Source organism: Lygodium microphyllum, chromosome 15 (genome assembly GCF_053477565.2).
Source record: "Lygodium microphyllum isolate KBCC chromosome 15, Lygodium_microphyllum_v1.1.10, whole genome shotgun sequence".
Classification (NCBI taxonomy): domain Eukaryota; kingdom Viridiplantae; phylum Streptophyta; class Polypodiopsida; order Schizaeales; family Lygodiaceae; genus Lygodium; species Lygodium microphyllum.
Genome location: NC_141149.1, coordinates 144,058,135 through 144,079,381, shown reverse-complemented (window position 1 = coordinate 144,079,381; position 21,247 = coordinate 144,058,135). Strand labels below are relative to the sequence as shown.

General features: G+C 43.4%; 1 protein-coding gene across 3 annotated transcripts in view; it reads left to right on the top strand.

The window, feature by feature from the left end:
- The window catches only part of LOC148025173 (uncharacterized), a 58,772-nt gene that overhangs the window by 12,889 nt on the left and 24,636 nt on the right, over window positions 1-21,247 (top strand). The window contains exons 2-3 of one of the 3 annotated variants that reach the window (XM_087694941.1): window positions 7,998-8,443; window positions 8,526-8,575. In XM_087694941.1, coding sequence (XP_087551067.1) covers window positions 7,998-8,443; window positions 8,526-8,575 — 496 coding nt within the window. Of the gene's footprint in view, window positions 1-7,997; window positions 8,576-21,247 lie in introns of all 3 variants that reach the window. The other 2 variants (XM_087694940.1, XM_087694939.1) reach the window with 2 other exon arrangements.

Genomic DNA, 21,247 nt, shown 5'->3' with positions numbered 1-21,247 from the left:
GCTTAATTAATGAAGTAACCTTGTTTATTTAAGAGAAATGCGTTCCTAGAGAGTGTCTGTGTTCCATAAGCACAAATTCACTTGGGAGGGCCCAAACTTTCTATAAATAGGTATGCTGCTCTCCATTCAGCTACACATCTCATTTTTGCAGGTTTCAGGTGTTTTTAGCTTACTGCCCACACCCCTTTCGCGGAGGACATTGCAATCTCAATTGTCCCTTGTTGTCATCTACAGTCTGGCGCCTGTTTCCAGCCTTCCACCCGCAGTTTGCAACTGTTTACAGTAGAGTGATTGTTGTTGACACTCTCCAGGTGCCGCTTGCTTAGTTTTCTCTCTCCTCCTTGCTGTTGGTGCTGTTTTTCTCTCTCAGTATGTCGCAGCAGATTTTCTCTTCATTACATGCGTTTGCAGATTTTCTCTCTCCTCTGCCTTCGTTCAGCTGATTTTCTCTCTCCATAGACTGCGTTTGCTGTTTTTCTCTCTCTACAGTTTGCGTTTACTACACACTCTTTCTCTAGCCGCTTTAGGTCCAACCATACACATGCTGCGTTTACTATTGTTCGATATCCGGAGACTGCCTTGCTGCGATTGGGATCTGTTCGGAGTACGACACACTCTCCAGCTCATTACCCTTGACCTGATTCTTGAGTTACAAGAGTTCGAGGTTCAATATCCATTCATTGCATAGTGTGTTTGCTACATGAGCCTTGTATATTCAGGAGTCATATCACTTCATTAATTTTCTATGGTCATTGTCTCTGAGTTACCCTAACCCTAACTGTGTTTTTTTATCAGTCTGTGCTTTGTCGTACGGTTTTTGTGTATGTTTCTGTATTAGGGTATTTCTTTACATGGTATCAGAGGAAGGTTCTCTAAGAGAAACCTAGGCCTTGATTTGGAAGCTCTCCGCAGAAGCAAGAACAACAGTAGGTTTAGATGACTTCGAACATAACAACACCAGTTTAGTCTCTTGAAACATCTATGCCGAGAATCGAGCGAGTGGGGGCAGATCAACTTGCTCCACAAAGTTCCGACATGGTGGAAGACACTTCTGACCATAAGGAAGAAACAAAGTTATGTAAGCTGTCTGATGAAGAATATCACATGATCATGGCTTACAGACAAGATTGAGGAGCTCGAGCGAAGGATTTCCCTTCAAGAAAAGGTACTCAATGAAGGTATACATGATTTTCTCTCTTTAGATTTTGCACGTAAGTTTGATGATGTTGCAGGGCCATTGAGATCTCCATCAAGGATGGGCCCTCCTATTGGAGAAAGAGATTCGGAGTATATTCCATTCTTTCATCCTCTTCCATCTACTCCGGTGCAAGGTACTTTAGGTTCGTCTTTTGTTTTGCAATATACTGGTAGAATTTACGAGGAAGAAAGAGTACAGTCTGTCGACTACGGAAAAGGTTCTCTTGAGGACCAATTCTTGTTTTTTAACACACATCGTGGGGATTATAAGAAAAAGCCAGGTATTTCTTCTTCTACCCTTTATTCTTTTCAGTTTACTTCTCAAAATTAGAATGAATTTGGTGTTTCTATTCCTTCATTACATGGTGCATCTTCATCATCATCTTTTCATTTTCAATCATTAAATGGAAAAAATGAACAAAATGCATCTTCACCTTTCACTCCACAAGTTCAAAACCCACCCATCCCACCATCTTCTTCCGTTGCTTCTCCACTTTCATTCACATAATTCACATTCCCATTTCAGACACCTCATGTTGCAACGCACATCACACCGGGGGTGGAAACCTAGGCACACCTTTCACTCCACAAATTCAAAACCCACCCATCCCATCATCTTCTTCCGTTGCTTCTCCACTTCCATTCACATCATTCACATTCCCATTTCAGACACCTCATGTTGCACCGCACATCACACCGGGGGGTGGAAACCTAGGCACACCTTTTAGGACCTCATCCTTGCCTCAACTAGGTGGTGGTCTATCTTCTTCTCACATACTTTCAGTATTATTACAGCATGGGTATCCCTCCCGGTCTCTCCGGAGTGTGGATTAGTTAGTACCACAATTTGCCTCTATGGCCTTACCTAGTGGACCTTTTGGTCATCTTCATGTGCCCTAGCCGAACTTTGGATAGGGCTTCCGTGTCCCAGTGTCTTCACCTACACCAGCACCTTATGGAAACATTCATGTTCCAATGCCTCTGTCTCTATCGACACTCATTGGATATTCACAACCCATTTTTGCCTATCCACCTCTTTCCTCTGCTTCTTCTTATCAGACCCCTCTACCACCACCACCATCTTATTCCACCAATCCATCTTACCCCACTTTCCCGACACCTCATGGTTCTACCACATCTTCTGCTAAGCATGCATTCAATGGCAAGACTCGTTTTAACATGTCAAACTTTACCACTTGGTCGAACTTAATGAAACATGTCCTTGACTCACAAAACCTATGGGATCTTGTGCAGGGGTTGGAACCCCAACCTGATCCTACACTTGTTCCCTACAATGTCGTCCGCTCATGGAAGGCCAGGAATGGCTTCGCTATTGTCAAGTTGATGCAGGGAAGGGCTTATTGCTTGAGTTCCATTCTCAGCTTCAACATTTTGACTTAGCGTCAGAGCGATGGGTACACTTGATTGACTGTTATGTGGCCCGGGATAGGACCTGTCGTATGAATCTTGACCATGAGCTTCAAAATTTCAAAATCTCTAACTGGGATGACTTGAAAGTCAAGTTGGCTAAGTATCGGCGTCTTCTTGCCAAATTCTTCACTACGGGGACTCCCAAGTCCTCTGATGATCGGGTCACATTGTTTCTAAACAAACTTCCCAGGAAATACTTCAATTTTGTGGAAGGTATAGTTTCAAAGCCTACAATGCTTACTTTCTATGAATTTGAGTGTCAACTGTTGTGTTATGCACGGTGGTTTGATCAATTTCATATGAATAATCTCCCAAAGGGGGCTCTTGTTGCTCATTTTCAGAAGGGGCAACAAGGGAAGGGCAAAGAAAATCAAACATCCAATCAAAATAAAAAACAAAATCAATCCGAAGAATCACAAGGAAACTCCCAGTCACAACTCAAACCAGGGTGGTAGAATGTACTTAAAACGAATAGGTATTGTTAACATTATCAAAAGGATGGCCATTTTGACGACGAGTGTCGATCAAAGGCAAGAGACACAATAACAAAACCTAAGTCTCAGACCTCATCCGCTCAATCAAGCAACCCCTAGCAGGGGAGGTAGGGTGATGGCAAGGGGCAGCTTAAAGCTCAGACTCACACTGCCATTGGTTAGCCATCTTAGTCGACAACATTCTCAACTCCAGAGGGCTTGTCTGGCTGGTCTGCAACTGCCCACATCGTCTTCATAGAGACATCAGATGCGAGTCTTGTCCATATCTGTGAGATGCCTCCTGACAAGGTTTTCGCAGAGGCCCACTCATCACAGTCGAGCACTTTAGCTCCTATTTGGATTGTGGACAATGGAGCTACACATCACGTGACTCCTATAAAGGACATCTTCTGTACGCAAGCCCCTGCAGCCGGGCGGATCCGCGTAGGAAAGAACTCCTCGATCAAGATTCAGACTCAAGGTTGCGTCAGTTTTGCCATTGACAAGGGTTCGGATTTGGCTTCGTTAGACAATGTATATCATGTTCCTCAGCTTGGGGTAAACTTGTTATCTGTTCAATTTTTCGAGTTTCTACAACAGCATGACATCTCTCGCCAGCTCACCTCTACCAACTCCCCCTCTCAAAATGGAGCCGTAGAGTGTAAGAACCGGATAGTCATGGAAATGGCACGCTTTATGCTGTTCGCAGCAGAGCACCTTGAGCGTCTTTGGGTCGAGGCTGTTAACATTCTGTGTACATTCTCAACTGGTACCTGATTGCAGCTCTTTCTTAGAAGACCGTATGAGACATTCTTTGGCTCTCGGCATGTTATTTCCCGCTTCAGAGTCTTTCAGTGTCATGTCCACACACACATGCTTGATGATAAGATAGGAAAGCTCACTCCCTGAGCTGATCTGCTTATTTTTGTAGGATATTCCTCTGAAGCAAAAGCCAATTTTTTGTTCAATCCTCGGACAAATAAGGTGATCATTAGGAGGGACGTCATTTTTTACGAGAGGGATATCGTACAATCCTCTGTACCGGATTTCGATCTGGTTCCTCCTTTCACATCATCGGAGATTGTGCCTACTGAGCCTGGTCTACTTCCCGCTCTTGACATTCCTGCAGATTCTTTAGCTCCTAGGCTCCCTCCGCGAGACCCGTTACCTCGTTGGTATCAGCAGACCATGCGGGATTCGGGAATCTTACCACTGGATTCCACTCCAGAGGGTCCTAGAAGATCTGCCCCGCTTGCTTCTCAGGTATTATTTGCATCGTTGTTTACACCCAATTACATAGCGCATTCTGAGCCGGATACATGGCAGTGGCAAGAGGCCATGGAGAAGTAGCTAGAGAGTATTGACCGAAATGAGACTTGGACATTGGTGGATTGTCCGAGCCACAAGAAAATCATTGGGACAAAGTGGATTTTTAGGACCAAGCTAAAAGTTGATGGGACTTTAGACAAGTATAAGGCTCGCCTTGTAATGCAAGGGTTTTGATAGAAGCATGGCATTGATTATAAAGAGACCTTTGCCCCTACTACGGAGTTGATATCTTTCCGGTTGCTTCTTGTACTAGCCGCCCACCATGGTTGGCCGATACATTAGATGGATGTTAAGAGTGCCTTCCTGAATGGTTATCTCGAGGAGGAAGTCTATGTGGAGCAGCCACCGGACTCTCCTTTTGGGAATCCATGGGATAAGGTATTCTGCTCGCAGAATGCTCTTTATGGGCTGAAGCAAGCTCCGCGGTCTTGGTTCCATAGGATGGATGAGTTTTTACAGACTCATGGATACCATTCTACCCCTTATGACCCGAACTTATATGTTCAATCTACTGCAGAGGGGGTCAACTATATCCTGCTGTACGTTGATGACTTACTCATCACAAGCTCAAATTTTGCTGCCTTGTAGAAATTAAGGCAAAGCTTAGTGCTACCTTTGAGATGATAGACCTTGGTTTGTTGTCTTATTTCTTGGGAATGGAGGTAGTTCAATCTTGGGGTTGTATTTTTTGTGTCACAATAGAAGTACGCACTTCAGCTTGTGGAACAGTGCACCACGGATCAAACATGGCTAGTGGCCATGCCTCTTGATCCTACTGTCCACTGATCGAAGGATGCCCTAGGTCAGCCCTTCGATGCACACACCTATCGGTCTGTCGTAGGGAAACTTCTTTGGTTAATTCATACTAGGCCAAATTTAGCTTACTCAATTAGCATACTCGGTCAGTATTTTAGAGCACCTAACTAGGATGTTACATTGGATTTCATGTCTTCGTGTGTTGTGTTATTTACGGTGTACTTATTCTTATGGCCTAACTTATGGTTCTAGTTTATGTTTCCAGGGGTAAACTGATTTTGATCGGGTAGGAGATCTTGACACCCGGCATTCCCATGGCGGCTATCTCTTTACCTTGGGCACGGCTCCCATTTCTTTGTCTAGTCGTAAACAGGAGACGGTGGCGGCTTCCACGACTGAGGCTGAGTATAAGGCTGTCTTCGATGGCACCATTGAGGCTATCTACCTGAGGAGTTTATTAACGATGCTTCATTTTCCTTGCGACTCTTCCACTGTTATCTATTGCGACAACCAGAGTGCCATTGCCCTTGCAGGCAATCCGATCATTACACCACGGACGCGGCATGTGGGAGCCACTTTTCGAGAGAGCAAAGTTGAGCTAGGCACTATTCGTCTAGAGTTTGTGCCTTCATCAGATAATTTTGCAGACATCTTAACCAAAGCGGTCAACCTATGCCTCAAACAAGCTCCTTATGCTTGGAATGAGAAGAATGACTTATTTCTTTGAGAAAGGTTAGGGTATTAATTTCCACATTCGATCCCAATTTGTAGGCTCGCATGTCCTGGAGGGCACACAACGTTTGTGCTTTATGTGGACGATCTTATCTTGATGGGTGACCATGCCCAGATGGTCAAGCAGACTAAAGAAGCAGTCCATGAGAAGTTTGAGATGATGGATTTGGGACTTCTTCATTTTTTCCTAGGTCATGAGATATGGTAGAGGGGGAACTTCTCTCCCAATAGTAGTATGTGCAGAAGCTCTTGACTACTTTTGAGATGGAGAGTGTTGACCATGTCTACTTCCATGGATTTGAATGGGAAGGCTACGGCTCAAGGAGATTCATTGTTGGCGGATGCTTTCCGCTACAGACAGTTGGAGTTGGTTTGCTTGCAGGATTTATGAGTGAGCCTAAGGCTTTGGTGTTAGGAGGCTGGATGGGTTGGAGACATTGACCATAAGAGGTCATTGATGGGTTATTGCTTCATTTTGGGTACAGGTGCTATCTCGTGGAGTAGCAAGAAGCAGCCCATAGTTGCCTTATCATCTATAGAAGCTGAGTATCAAGTGGTTTGTACTACCACACTTGTGAGATTGTTTGGCTTCGGAGGTTATTGGAGGAGCTTGGTTGTTCACAGCCAAGAGCTACTACACTTCCTTGTGCGACAATGAGAGTTGCATAACTTTGGCACAAAATCCCGTTTTCAAGACTAGGACAAAGTACGTAGAGATATAGTATCACTAGATTCCTGAGAAGCTTGGATGGGACCATAGATGTGGAGTATTCTAAGACAGAGGATAATGTGGCAAATTTGTTGACTGAAGCACTTCCTTAGGCCGTTCTTTATCGGCATTCCAGATCCCCGAGCCTTATGCTTGTTCAGGATTTGAGGGGGGTGTTGGAGATTTGGTCATCCCCAAGATGGGCATAGGTTGTGTCAGGACAGTTTAGGGCAGACTTTTCTAGTGTGGAGCAGGTCTGACAGTTTTCAGTGCAGCGGCTAGCATTTATTGCACATTGCCAAGCAGCGATTGCAGCAGCAGTTTTGATTATTTTATTCATTAGTTTGTTGCAGTCAGCCAGTTTGCAGCCTGGCCGACCTGCTGCATTTTATTTAATTAGTTTGTTGCAGTCAGCCAGTTTGCTGCCTGGGGTTCACGTACATTCATTTTTCTGCAGGTGGGAGGGAGAGCTCCGGCTGATGATACTCCGATAGCCCATAGTACAGATTCTTCTTCGGTCTTCAGCATTTATACTTTGCAGTCTTTAGTGTTACTCTCTCTCTCTCTCTCTCTCTCTCTCTCTCTCTCTCTCTCAAAAGGCACACAAGCAAGAGTCAGTTACATGGATATGACAGAGAAGGAAGCTGTGATGAAGCAAACTAAGTCCCTACAAAGGATAAAAGTATGGATAGCGGATTAGTTGACCCTCCTCCAGCTTAAAAATCGACCAGTAGAATTAGCTAGTCAGAGAAGCATGAAGAAATGGTAAGTGGGCAGTGTATCGAGGAGGAAAAGTAGTCATCAGGGAGTTCACACCCCACTTTCCCAGAAATAAATGTATCTTCTAATGGGATTTAGCTACCCTCTATTTTTGTAATGGAACTCAATGGTGTAATTAAAGCTATGTGTCATAAGAGTTTAGAGTTTATTCCATTTTAGTTATTTTTCATTTTCTTTCTTTTTATGTGCCTCAATGGCTATGTTACCCCAAGTGGAATGTAATGAATCATTTGATCTGTCCTATAGGCCAATTTCGGCCTCCAAAGGACGTTAATGGAGCTTTCTTTCTTTCTCCTCTCTGTGTTCACGCCTTTTCTTTTCAGTCCGGTCATACGGTTCCGCATTCACTGCACCCTGACATATGATGATTATCTTGGCATTGGAGTTATTTTCAAATTTCATAGCACCTGAGTTGTCTCGGTTTGTCCTGTAACATGAATTGTTTTGCTGTTAAGCATGGGGCATCTGCATTTCTCTCTCCCACTGATGATGTCCAATGTTTGGGCATGTTTTAGAGTTAACATGCAATTCTCCAAGTTTATACTGTGTTGAAACCTATGGCTTCTCACAAAATTTTTTGTTGGTTCTAGCAAATGGCAGTAAGAATTCATTCGAGGGTGCTGAAGCAAATCACCTGCTATTGAAGGGAGTTGAAGAAGTAGGCAGTTTATCTCAGGCTGAGTGGGAAGCAAATGATGGACATATTGCTCAAGATGTTTCCATGGATGGCACGCCAATGTCAGAAGTTTGCAGTGATTCATCTCCTGGTCATCTTACAAATATTGTTCCTATGCAGCATACTCAAGCATTCATTTCTGGACAGGTGGAAGTTTTTGATGACCCTTTAGCTCTTTCAGACGAGCCAGTGGATGGTGTAGTGTTTGATGTAGCAGGTCTTACAGAGGGCCCACTGGCAGGAGGTACACGAAGCGCCTTGGATGCCCTTAAGAAAAATAGGCTTTGTCAAAAGGTGTTGAGGAACAAGTTGTTACAACTACAATCAAAACTAGAAGAAATTACAAAAATCAGAAAACAGGTGAAATCACTTATTAGCTTCAGAAATTTCTCCAAAAAGAGATGTGAGTTTTTCCGAGGAGGTAATACAAATCCGGATTCAGATATCTTTTGCAGGGCGAAGAGAAAGTGGATTCAAGAAAACCAGGTTAGGGTAAGTTCTTCAATCTTACGAAGGATAATAACAACAATAGTAGTAGTAAGTAATTATGTTCGAATGTAATTGTATTCACATATTTCTGACCAATAAAATGGTTTAGAGCACATACATGAATCTTCATGAAATCAAGGTTTTTCTAGTTCTCACAACCAGTTACATAGCTGAATCATTGCACAATCCAGCAGACTGCATGATCTAGTTATGTAGTTGTGAAGATGCTGTGTCTTCCCACAAGTCCTCTCAGAACCTCTAGAAAAAATTCCAGAACCACTTCTTCATTGCAGATAATCTGAGATCAAATCCCTTGTAATCTGCAGGTTATGTGTTCTCACCAGGCCTCTGTATTGCTGTTATGAACTTCAAAATACCTATTTATATTGTAATCCGAGCATAATAATTTGATTATTATCCCTGTGTAAAGTCATGGATAATGACAAGCTTATACAATGTTCATTGAGAACACCCGCAGTTTGCATTTTTGCGTTTCTACATTTTGCGTTTAGGGTTTGCAGCCCCAAAAAGGGGCGCCATCCTAGATTGACTATGCCTATTTAAAAGCCACTCTCTCATTTATTCCTTACGGCTGATTCATTCAGTCTGTCACCTCTTTTCTCCAGCCTCTCTATTACCCTCACACCCCTTCAGGAGGACATTGCGGTTCGTGGTTCGTGGTTGTCTTCATCATCTTCCTTGTGCCACGGCATCCTTGGTCCCTTGTATCACATTCACTCCATAATTCGGAACTTCATCATTCCATTCATCAGAGTTTCTTCTCTCTTCTCTTCTCTTCTCCATGTTTGCCAAGTTCACTCCGTGTTCCTCCCTGCAAACCCTACTATCTCGCTGGTACGCCATCTTTTGACATGGTATCAGAGCTCGATCTGCTCAAACAGCGGCCAAGATCCTCCACTCCAGTGAAGGCAAAGACCGGTGGCGGGTTCGACATCCACTTCTCTTCTTCTTCCGCTGCATCAAAATCTCGTTTTTGCAGGTTTCAGGTGTTTTTAGCTTGCTGCCCACACCCCTTTCGCGGAGGACATCGCAGTCTCAACTGTCCCTTACTGTCATCTACAATCTGGCGCCTGTTTTCAGCCTTCCACCCGCAGTTTGCAGTGGTTTACAACAGAACGACTGTTGCTGATCTCTCTCCATTCAGAAAACAATCTCGTTTTTGCAGATTTCAGGTATTTCAGCTTGCTGCCCACACCCCAAACACGGAGGACATTGCGGTCCAAGTTGGCCATTGCTATCTACAATAGTCTGGCACCTATTTTCAGCCTATCACACACTGTTCAGAGCTGATTTCAGCATACTGACTGCTGTTGCTGTTGTTTCCTGCGTTTTTAGTCTTTCTCTCACCTGCTGTCTGTCGTTTTAGTCTTTTTGTTACGAGGACGTGAAAATTTGATGCTTTGCTTATGTTTAATTGACATTTGATTAAAGGATTAATCAAATGTGCAATTAAAAGATGCACATGTGTTGCATATGTGAGGTGGAAGCTACTTTATCATAGTTGAAAACCGAAGGACCCTGTGAAAAAGATGGGTGTCAAAGGTAAAAGTTGTAACAAGTTACACTTGTTAGATTCTAGGTGAATTTTGGTGTCAGTTTGCCCCTAGGACCATTAATTGGCCATTAAGTGTCAGTGGTGACACTAGGGACTAGGCATTAATTAATGGATTAATGCTTGTCCAAGGGTCAATTAATGCATGGGACCACTTTGGGTTGCAAATGGCCTAGCCAATTAATTTTTGAATGGACAAGGTCAATTTTTTGGGCATGGATTAAGGGCTGAATTAATTAAATGACTGAAAATTGCTGAAAATGGATTAAGAAAGCTGCCACTTGGCAAAACTTTCCCATGCAAGTGGGGGAAAGGCTAAATAGGGCCGAAGGGAGAGGGAAATCTCGTTTTTTCATTTTGGAGCTGTTGGAAAGAGGTGTTGGACTGTTGCTGCCAGCTTTTGGGGCCAATTCCCAGCCACTGGAGACCATTTTGGTGATGGAGATTGCATATTCTTGACCTTGAGAAGTTGACAATTGTTGCTGATGCTCTTTCTCCTGAAGATCACAGTCTCTGATGCTCCTATTGTTGGGGCTGGTACAGTAGGGTAGCAGCTGATTTTGATCAGTTCTTCGCGACAAATCTCAAAATTTTCTCTCTCTACAGCATTTTCTCATCTCCTTCAGCCTATGCTCAGCCATTCTCAACAATTGTCAGCTATTCGGAGGATATCTCAGTCATTTTTGGTGGGCCGATCTGTAATTTCTGCCATACTTGGATAACATATCCAAGCCATACTGCCATTGGGATAGCCATATACCATCATCACATCTGATCACCTCAATACTAAGAAATTATCTTAGCCCACCCAAATCTTTCATCTCAAATTTCTTCTTCAAAAAGTCCTTAACTTCAGCAATCCCATTGTCACTGTCACCCGTAATAATTAAGTCATCCACATAGATGACTATGATGACCAACCCTGCATCTCCCTTTCTCACATAAAGTGAGTGATCAACATCAGAATTACAAAATCCAATATTGACAAGATACTCTCCAATCTTATCAAACCATGCTCTAGGTGCTTGCTTCAGCCCATAGAGCACCTTCTTTAACCTGCACACATATGTGGGATGCTTTAAATCCTCATAACTTGCTGGCTGCTCCATATACACTTCTTCTTGCAATTCACCATGCAAGAAGGCATTCTTAACATCCATTTACTGCAAACTCCAAACTTTGGCTACTGCCAAGGCAATCAAGGGGCAAATGACTCGAAAGGCTTGCTGGTCATTTATGACAGCAAGAGCAATTGGTTAGTAGGAGAAGATTGAAGAATCTTGAGTTGTACTCCTTCCAATTGAATGAAATCTAAATAAATACCGCAAGGGGCGCCAATTTTGGGGCCAACAGGGTGTCTACTGTCCAAGAATGTTATGATAAAGTGTGTATTTCATTTTATGTGCATTTATTTATTGCTGTAATTAACTCTTAAATCAGGTTATCACCACCCATTCCAAGAAGAAAGGCTGGTTTCACGGTTCCGTTGCCGGGACACATCAAATCTCTTGATTTGATGGGCCCGAGGCACTTGATTGCAAGACAAAGCTTTGTGCTAGTGCTAATCTTTGTGCTCAACTGAGAAAGTACAGTAAGATGTCTTCATACAGTGGGAAGTAATCAAGCAGTAATGATGCCTCTCATGATGCATATTCACATGGGGAAGAAGGAAATGCAATGCCTGATTTTGGACAAGGCACGAATCATGGATAACATGCTGAAAATGTGGCTGAAGGCCAAGATGTTGGACCCTCAATGCAGAAAGATGATGATGATTAGCAAGGGGAAATGGAATTTGATGCATTCAAGAATCGAATGAGGGCAGCAGCCAATATCTTTGCTGAATTGGCAAAAGATCCTCAGTTTACTCGGTTTTTGAACACTCCTACGAAGGACAACAAGGGCAAGAAGAGAAAATCCTCTTCTAGAACTTCGGGACAGTTAGATGCACCAAAGAACAAGCCAAAGCCTTCTCAAGATGCTCCTAAAGATGCTCATGATCAAAAGTAGTTGGTGCCAGTTGGGCAAGAAATGCATATGCAAGTTCAGGATGTAAATGCTAATTCTATGGTTTTTGGATAGCAAGGTTTGCATGAGAATTTACGGCAGCCAGCTTACTTTGGTGGTAGCACAATTTTTCATGCTATGGTGGGTGAGCGATCGAATGTGGGAATGTATGGCACACCTCCCCATAGTTTTCAGCAACCAATGCATGGCTTGTATAACCCAATGCACTCGGGTATGGCTCATGGAATGCATAATCCGATGTATGGCGGCATCGGTATGATGCCTGGTGTGGAAAATCACGCATATGGGCAAGCATCTGTACCCCGTCGTGCTTTTGGGGCTCAAGGAATAAGTGCTAGTCATGCAAATGTTCCGTTTAATGCTGGCTATCAAGGAAATTGCCTCTACACTAGCGGATACACTATGCCTTTCATGTGAGCTTGTTGAGGCCTTTTGTTGGTGATGTGCCTAAGGATGTATTTGCTGAAATTCAGTCCAATGTAGAGGAGCTGAATGAGATATTGGTATCCGAGCAGATTTTGGCACATAAAGAGAAAAGGTCAAAGGTAAAGCTTCCATAAGCTATTGGGTGAAGTTTCACAACTATTCACCAATGGATGCTAAATGGATGGAAGAGGATGACTTGGTAGACCATCCTCAATTGTTGCAGCTCTACCTTGATGCCTTTCAGTTAGAGCCGACTTTGGATCGGGCTCTTTCGGGTTCAGCAGGGCAAGGGTCCAGAGTACCACCTGATATTCAAGGGGGAGGTAGCACTTCCACTCCTCCAGGAATGGATTGCTCTCGTGTATAGTGGATCTCGGATGTATTCATCAAGCATCCAAGGTACTGTGTTGACAGTATGTCTGCCATGAGGTCACTATTCAGTGTACTAGTCACTGTGGTATGTATGCAGATGGGTATGGTTTTCACTGCAGCTTTGAAACTGTACATTTGCATTAAGTTATGATCATGAGAGACTGATTACCGAGTGCTAGTTTTCAGTGTATGATCATTAGTTTCCGTGGTATTCAGCTGGTTCTATAGACAGCAGCATGTGTACTGAATGCCATTGACAATTCAGCCATGGTTTCGGCTTGGTTTATGCTTTAATATGGTTGTGTAGTAAGCATTGTTGAGAAACAAGAGTTTGGGATGCATCCGATGAGTTTCTAGCAACAGTTTTGAACTATTGTTGAGCTTTATGCTATGTTTATGCTGGCTGGAAATTTTCAGCAAATGGTGGGCATATGAGATAGTTAGCCAGCATAGCCAATGTTGTATTGACTATGATGCCTTGTGAAAATTCCAGTGCAATATTGTTTGCTTTGACACATTACAGTGCAATCGAGGACGATTGCAAGGATTTCAAGGGGGGTGGTCTGTCACGCGGACGTGAAAATTTGATGCTTTGCTTATGTTTAATTGACATTTGATTAAAGGATTAATCAAATGTGCAATTAAAAGATGCACATGTGTTGCACATGTGAGGTGCAAGCTACTTTCTCACAATTGAAAACCGAAGCACCCTGTGAAAAAGATGGGTGTCAAAGGCAAAAGTTGTAACAAGTTAGACTTGTTAGATTCTAGGTGAATTTTGGTGTCAGTTTGCCCCTAGGACCATTAATTGGCCATTAAGTGTCAGTGGTGATACTAGGGACTAGGCATTAATTAATGGATTAATGCTTGTTCAAGGGTCAATTAATGCATGGGACCACTTTGGGTTGCAAATGGCCTAGCCAATTAATTTTTGGATGGACAAGGTCAATTTTTTGGGCATGGATTAAGGGCTGAATTACTTTTCAGAATTAATTAATTCTGAAAATTAATTAAATGGCTGGAAATGGATTAAGAAAGCTGCCACTTGGCAAAACTTTCCCATGCAAGTGGGGGAAAGGCTAAATAGGGCTGAAGGGAGAGGGAAATCTCATTTTTTCATTTTGGAGCTCTTGGAAAGAGGTGTTGGACTGTTGCTGCCAGCTTTTGGGGCCAATTCCCAGCCACCATTGGAGACCATTTTGGTGATGGAGATTGCATATTCTTGACCTTGGGAAGTTGACAATTGCTCTGATGCTCTTTCTCCTGAAGATCACAGTCTCTGATGCTCCTATTGTTGTTGGTGCATCCGTTTGGGGCTGGTACAGTAGGGTAGCAGCTGATTTTGATCAATTCTTCGCGACAAATCTCAAAATTTTCTCTCTTTACAGCATTCTCTCATCTCCTTCAGCCTATTCTCAGCCACTCTCAGCAATTCTCAGCCATTCGGAGGAGATCTCAGCCATTTTTGGTGGGCTGATCTGTAATTTCTGTAGTAAACCCTAATTCACAGCAGAAATTAGGGTTTAGCAGCCACCTTGGGATCCGTGCCGGAGATTGAAGGCTCAAGGGACTGAAATCAGCAGCTGATAATTGAAGATTATCAAGGGATTCTAGGAGCAAGCCCATCTCGAATTGATTTGGGGCAAGATTTTGGCCAGCCAAGGGTCAAATTGGAGAAGAAGTCTTGGGTGAATCAAGGGGCAAATGACCCGAAAGGCTTGCTGGTCATTTATGACAGCAAGAGCAATTGGTTAGTAGGAGGAGATTGAAGAATCTTGATTTGTACTCCTTCCGATTGAATGAAAGCTAAAGAAATACCGCAAGGGGCGCCAATTTTGGGGCCAACAGGGTGTCTACTGTCCAAGAATGTTATGATAAAGTGTGTATTTCATTTTATATGCATTTATTTATTGCTGTAATTAACTCTTAAATCAGGTTATCACCACCCATTCCAAGAAGAAAGGCTGGTTTCACTTTCTCTCTCCTCACTTGGGTTTTTAGCTTTTCTTTATCTTGCAAGCTGTCCTGTCTGCGTTTTTTAGTCTCTCTCTCTCCTACAGGCTGTCATGCCTGCGTTTTTAGTCTTTCTCTCACATGCTGCCTACGTTTTTAGTGTTTCTCTCTCCTCACCTGCGTTTTTCTGCTGGTTGCAGTCTCTTACTGCTGGTCACATCCTCTTTCCACTCGCAACTCACTTTCAACCCTTCCACTACCCTCCCACCTCTTCAGGCGGACATTGCGGTTCGTGCTTCACACTGCTCTCACACCCCTTGAGGTGGACATTGCGGTTCGTGGTTTGTGGTGGCTGACCTCTTCCTTCTTCAGCAAGGCACATTGGTATCCATGGCTTCTTTACCAATAGATGACCAGACTATTGGGTGCTCCTACTGCGGCATCACCGAACACACCACCAATGCTTGCCAACTTCGACCCTTGCTCCCCAACCCCCTGGAGTATATGTGTCTTCCACCAGGCACTCCTTGTGCCACCTCTCCTTTCTGGGCCACAGAGATCGTTCTGCATCGGCTATCAGAGTACTATGCTCAAGGCAATAAGACGCATCCGATGCGCACTAAGTCCTTTCGAGCACATGGAGGATCGATTGGCGCTACGAACTCCTGGAGATCGTCGCAATGCCAATGGCAATCTTCTCCCACCTATTTCGGGTACAGTGGCTACCACGACCTGTGGTTCTACAATCCGCTCCATCGAGAGACAATGATTGTTTGATATTGTCTCCTCGTCAGTCCGCTCCTTCGAGAGATAGTGGCTGCTCGACTCCTTCCTCTTCTTCGGCTACCCAGTCTGCTCCACTGAGAGACAGCGACTGTTGCCCACCTCTTGCTCATTCTGAGCCCTACCCTTCCCCACCCTCGACTACTCAGGTTCGAGAGGCCACCTCTGGGAGCTCTTCGGCATCCCAGATACCTTCTTCGGCACGAACGGCGGTACATCCTTCGTCATCAAACATTTTGGAGTCCGTGATCCATGAGTTTTTGGATTCCCTATCTACTTCAGAGAGGGATGTTATTTCTTTGCCCTTAGAGGGGGCATCTACTTCTTCTTTGACTTCAGTGGGGGCCCCTCCATCTCCCACCTCAGAGGGGGAACCTACGCCAGCTATCTTCGACCAATCATCTCTTCTACTGATACCCAGGATCTTCAGGTACCACCTAGATCAGGACCTCGGAGGTTCAGCCGCGACTTGGTGACGAGGCCTTCGTATTTCTTCCAGCATGGATGCACGGAGCTAGTGGCTTCTCTCCCGAGGTTGAGTTTCAGTTTCTCTAGTTCACTTTGTCTACTGTTCTTTACTACAGGTTCCCTTTCCGGTGGAAATCTTGGATCTTGGGGATCCCCTACATCTTCTTCTTGCCTTGGTCACTTGGTCAGTATGGAGCCACCTCCCGAGATCGAGTACGGCCATATCCTTATGGTTCTCGGCACCACACAAAGTCTGACATTCCTCCTATGCATTGCATGTTTTCATTATCTTTGTACTAGGGCGCTTGGGCAAGTGAACAATTTCCCCACGAGGGACACTCTCTAAGTGGCACCTGCTGCATGAGCATTCTTCAGCATGTAGCATTGCATCTCCACCTCACTCTTTTCTTGTTCCCCTTTTTGGGCCTGAGAGGGGGTGTTGAGAAACCCTTCACCCTTCACGTGCAGTTTGCGTTTTTGTGTTTTTGCGTTTCTGCGTTTTGCGTTTAGGGTTTGCAGCCCCAAAAAGGGGCGCCATCCTAGACTGACTGTGCCTATTTAAAGGCCACTCTCTCATTCATTCCTTACGATTGATTCATTCAGTCCATCACCTCTTTTGTAGCCTCTCCACTACCCTTACACCCCTTCAGGAGGACATTGCGGTTCGTGGTTCGTGGTTGTCTTCATCATCTTCCTTGTGCTACGGCACCCTTGGTCCCTTATATCACATTCACTCCATAATTCGGAACTTCATCATTCCATTCATCAAAGTTTCTTCTCTCTTCTCTTCTCTTCTCCATGTTTGCTGGGTTCACTCCGTGTTCCTCCCCGCAAACCCTGCTGTCTCGCTGGTACGTCATCTTTTGACAACACTAGCATCAAGTGCACCATGCCGTACAGAATGTGATTTGCTTTCTTCTGTGCTTTACCTAGAGAATATTGACAAATATTGCTCCAAGGGCCATTAGCCATGGGATTAGGTTGAAGAAGTAGTTGGTTTTCTCCTTCTATAAACCTCAATTGCCATTATATTTGTGAAGACTGGCTAGAAGCAGCCTTTACTAAGCTTTTTAAAGAAGGGCCTTGTAAGACAGTAGGTCCTAATTTGCACAACCCAACATAAGTCTCCACAGATCATACTTTGCTGATATGATCGACACAGATGCAGTAGTTAGGAGGCATCATATATCATCCCATAAACTTGTCCACTAGGTAGTCCCAAAGAACTTGTGGCGAGGTAGGACGAAGATCCAGTCCATTCAGAAAAGGTGCTTATGCAGAGAGAGGCTACATTGTGACCCTGCTTGATAAACCAAGGAAAACATCACACAAAATTCCTTCTGCACAAGATTTTGAAAGAGTGTGTTTCTATCTCACTACTTACGAGTTTCATATGTTATAGTGATTTTCTTCTATTCATAGACAATAGAATGACCCTTGGAAGATTTATAAGTTTTTTTAGAATTTTACCGCTCAAGTATTTCTCAAAGAGATCCTCGAATATTTATTTACAATAGTCGAAGAAGAGTCAAATTTTTCCTGTTCGAGACAGCTCTTCACTTTGCCTTGATCTGCCTCAACACCATGACCGAGTTGTGAATGCTCCTACTTGTCTCGATCTCACTTATACTCCAACATGTGAGCAATACTTGGTCTTCATTGCTCTTCACAAGTTGCAGATGGAGAGAAGAAAAAGATGCGATATTGCACACTTGATCAAATTGTTTCTTAGGGGCTGGCCCAAGAGGGGAAAGGGCTTGATCTTTACCTACCTATGTTTTTGTTTTTGGTTGATAGGCAATGTATTTTAGTTTCGGCTTTCATTTATAGCCTTCAAATTCTACTTTTATTGCATGTGTTTTGATGCTTGCTTCTCTCATTAAAGCCATCTATAATGAGAGGATGCATGGAGTCACACATAAGATTTGCGTAACTATGAGGGTTGTACTAACTTTCAACTCCTGCAGCCTACTAGCAACCAGTAGCTACAAAGTAGTGTATGTGATGGGTATGCTTGGCAATGTAAGCATCTTATTATATAAAGGCTAAAATAGTAGCTTGTACAATATACTACTACTACACTCACACACTCACACACACACTTATCTTTATCTTTATTTTTATATATTTATATTTTTCAAGTTCTTGTTTCCTCATTTTGCCATTTCAGACAAAGGTTGAAACTTTGTTCCGTGATGCTGAACCACATTTTTGTTTCCCGTCTCTATCCCTTTCACATGTATGTCATTATAATAATATCTTAGTAATTGCACCTTAAGCTTGGAAAATTTCCTCTTTCAATTTTGTTGGACTATTTAGTCATGGAAATAAGCTAAGATCTTGGTTATTAAGCATACTATGTTGAATGGGTACTTACAATTGTTTGGTGAGCTATGCTATGGATACATCACTCAATTGTCCTATTTTGCTAAGAACTTCCCCAATGAAGTACATCTTTCAAATAGGTCTTTTTGTTTCCACACTCTTTTTGTGAGTTTTTAAGCTGTTTTCTCACTCCAATATGCCAGTTTATTCAGATACTTGGGCTTGCATCGCTGTGTTTGAAGCCAATGAGATTGTCTTCTATGTGCAAGAGTTAGGAGGAGGGAGAAACCGGCCTTTGAACTCAAAGGGCAGCAGTTCTTAATTTATATACACTAATTATAGCATCAACAATAACATTATTAGGCTAGGCTTTGGATATGATTATTGGTAGTATGTATTAGCCCTAGTCGTGTATGGTTTGTAAAGATTGTTATGTAAATGAACCCAAAATGCCATGGGACAAGTAGTCTGTGTGGTTCCAAGAGGTGTGGCTTGAAGAGGGCATTATTATTTTTGTTTTGCTGCCCATGATTGTACGGTGATGAGAGTTTATGTTGAAATGAAGAATATGATAGTTTGTGGCCTGTTTTATGTGATCAATCTGTGAATATTCTTTATCTTTTCTTAGTTCTATCCTACCATAAATGTTGTTTGGTCTTTGTTTTACATGTTGTGATGGTATTCTTGGTCTATGTTCTTATTTCCTGAAGCAGCAGTGCAGATATGCTGCAATACGAATACCAGCAATGCAGTCCTGGTATACATTTTATATAGACTTAGGGCTGTAATACTTTGGCAATGCTACCAGTGCTGCCTGTACCTCTGCTTTAAAATTCAAATAAAAAAGACCTTGTTTTATGCCAGAGATTTGAATTTTCGTGCAAATCTTGAAGCGGTCATACACCCTTTCAAGCAGGAGGATGCAGTTTAAGGGGCTGGTTTTGCTTTTCAGCTTATATGTTGAAGAATTATCCTTATCCATCAAATGTCATTTTGACAAAAAGCCAGTCCAGAGAGTTGAGAGAATCATGGGCAAGATAGCAACAACAGGAGTCATTGCAGAATGATGGAGGAGAAGCAAGAGAATTTGCAACCGTATGGAAGAACTGGAAGAAGAAGAACCAGTACCTCTTCCCTAACAAACTACTACTCATCAAGTGGCTGAGAGATTGCAACATTTAGTGCTGGGTAGTGCAGTCCTGTTTCTGTGGTGGTAGCAAAGCAATCTTTGACTTTTAATCCCTTATCTCCATCAGGGTTGTCCACACCTGATGGATGGGTCAACCCGTCCAGTCCCGTTTGACACATCTGATCCTGTCCGGCGGACCCGTTCGGCCTCTGATCCCTGCCCGCCCTGCCTCCCATACACCAACAACAATCACTTTTGTGACTGTTTTGTCCGAGTATGATGATGTTAGAGTTGGACATTCCCTGAACATGCAGGTGTAGCAGGTGCAGCAGATGACAATAGGTACAATAGGCAGGCAACGTGGCAGGCAGACAGACCAGTGTAGTCAGATTGTCTAGTCAGACAGTTTTTTTGTCCAGCTATTTGCATTAAATGCAGCGGACATGTTATTTCTGGCCATGTATTGGCCTCAGTCTTCACATTCTCAATCAATTGTGCTCCCAGTTTTCAGGCTGCAGACTGTGGAGATTGCCCTCGAGGTTCATGGAGAGTAAGATCTTCAAGGTGGAGACATACGCAGACATTCTCTCTGCACCCGTGTATATATCTGCATCCTTATACATTATTCTTCACTATAGATTTTCTACGTTTCACTGCCTCTTTCTCTCTCTCTCTCTCTCTCTCTCTCTCTCTTTGTTCACTCTTTTCCTTGGTCATTCTTTTCTGCATTGCTTCACTCTGACATGGTATGAGAGCATTGAAGAACTGTGGACCTGTCTAAAGAGGAAATTTCAGTGTGACACAAGGCTGCGTTTTCAGTGTTCAAGGGCGAGCAGGAGGGCTGCATATCAGAATAAGGCTGAGGTGAGCGTGGGGTGCGAGAAAGGAGAAGATTTTCTGAAGCTGCTGCTGGTTTTTGCTGTTAGAGAAGGAAGAAGGCTGCGTTTTGGGCCTTCAAGTGCAGATTTTACCTTTTCATCGCCTCCGGCAGGTGAAAAGCGAGTGGGTCGAGTGGTGAAGAGCCCTAGCAAGCTGTATTCTCACAATCAGAGGGGGTTGCTTTTTGTGTTTTATGTAGGCATTGTAGGTGAAGGTATCTCTCTGAGGCTAAGACAGAGTTTTAGGCGATCATGGATTGGAAGGTGCTCGTGTTACGAGCTCTTCCATCAGATCAAAAGCTCGATGGTGAGAATTACTGCATTTGGCGGGTCATGATGCTTGCCATTTTGGATCCTATTATTTGGTGGAGCTTGTTACAACGGCTATTCATCATCCTTCTTTGCGAGACGACCGGACTCTCTTTCAATGATAAGGTGGAGTTGGCAAAAGCTCAGGCACATTGGGATAAACTCAATGCTCACATCTGCTCGTCTCTCATGTACTACATCTATTATGTCCCATATTGAGTATTTGACGGTGGCCCATGAGATATGGCTGGAGCTTGATCAAATGTACAATCGTATGACCATCATGAAACGAGTTTCTTTGGAAGTGCAAATGAGGACCATGAGTGTCAATAAGTCATCTTCTATGCGGGAGCATATTAACAAGCTGAGACAGCTTCAAATGGAGGTACAAAACGTAGGGAGGGTAATCACTTCTGAAGACATGGCGATAA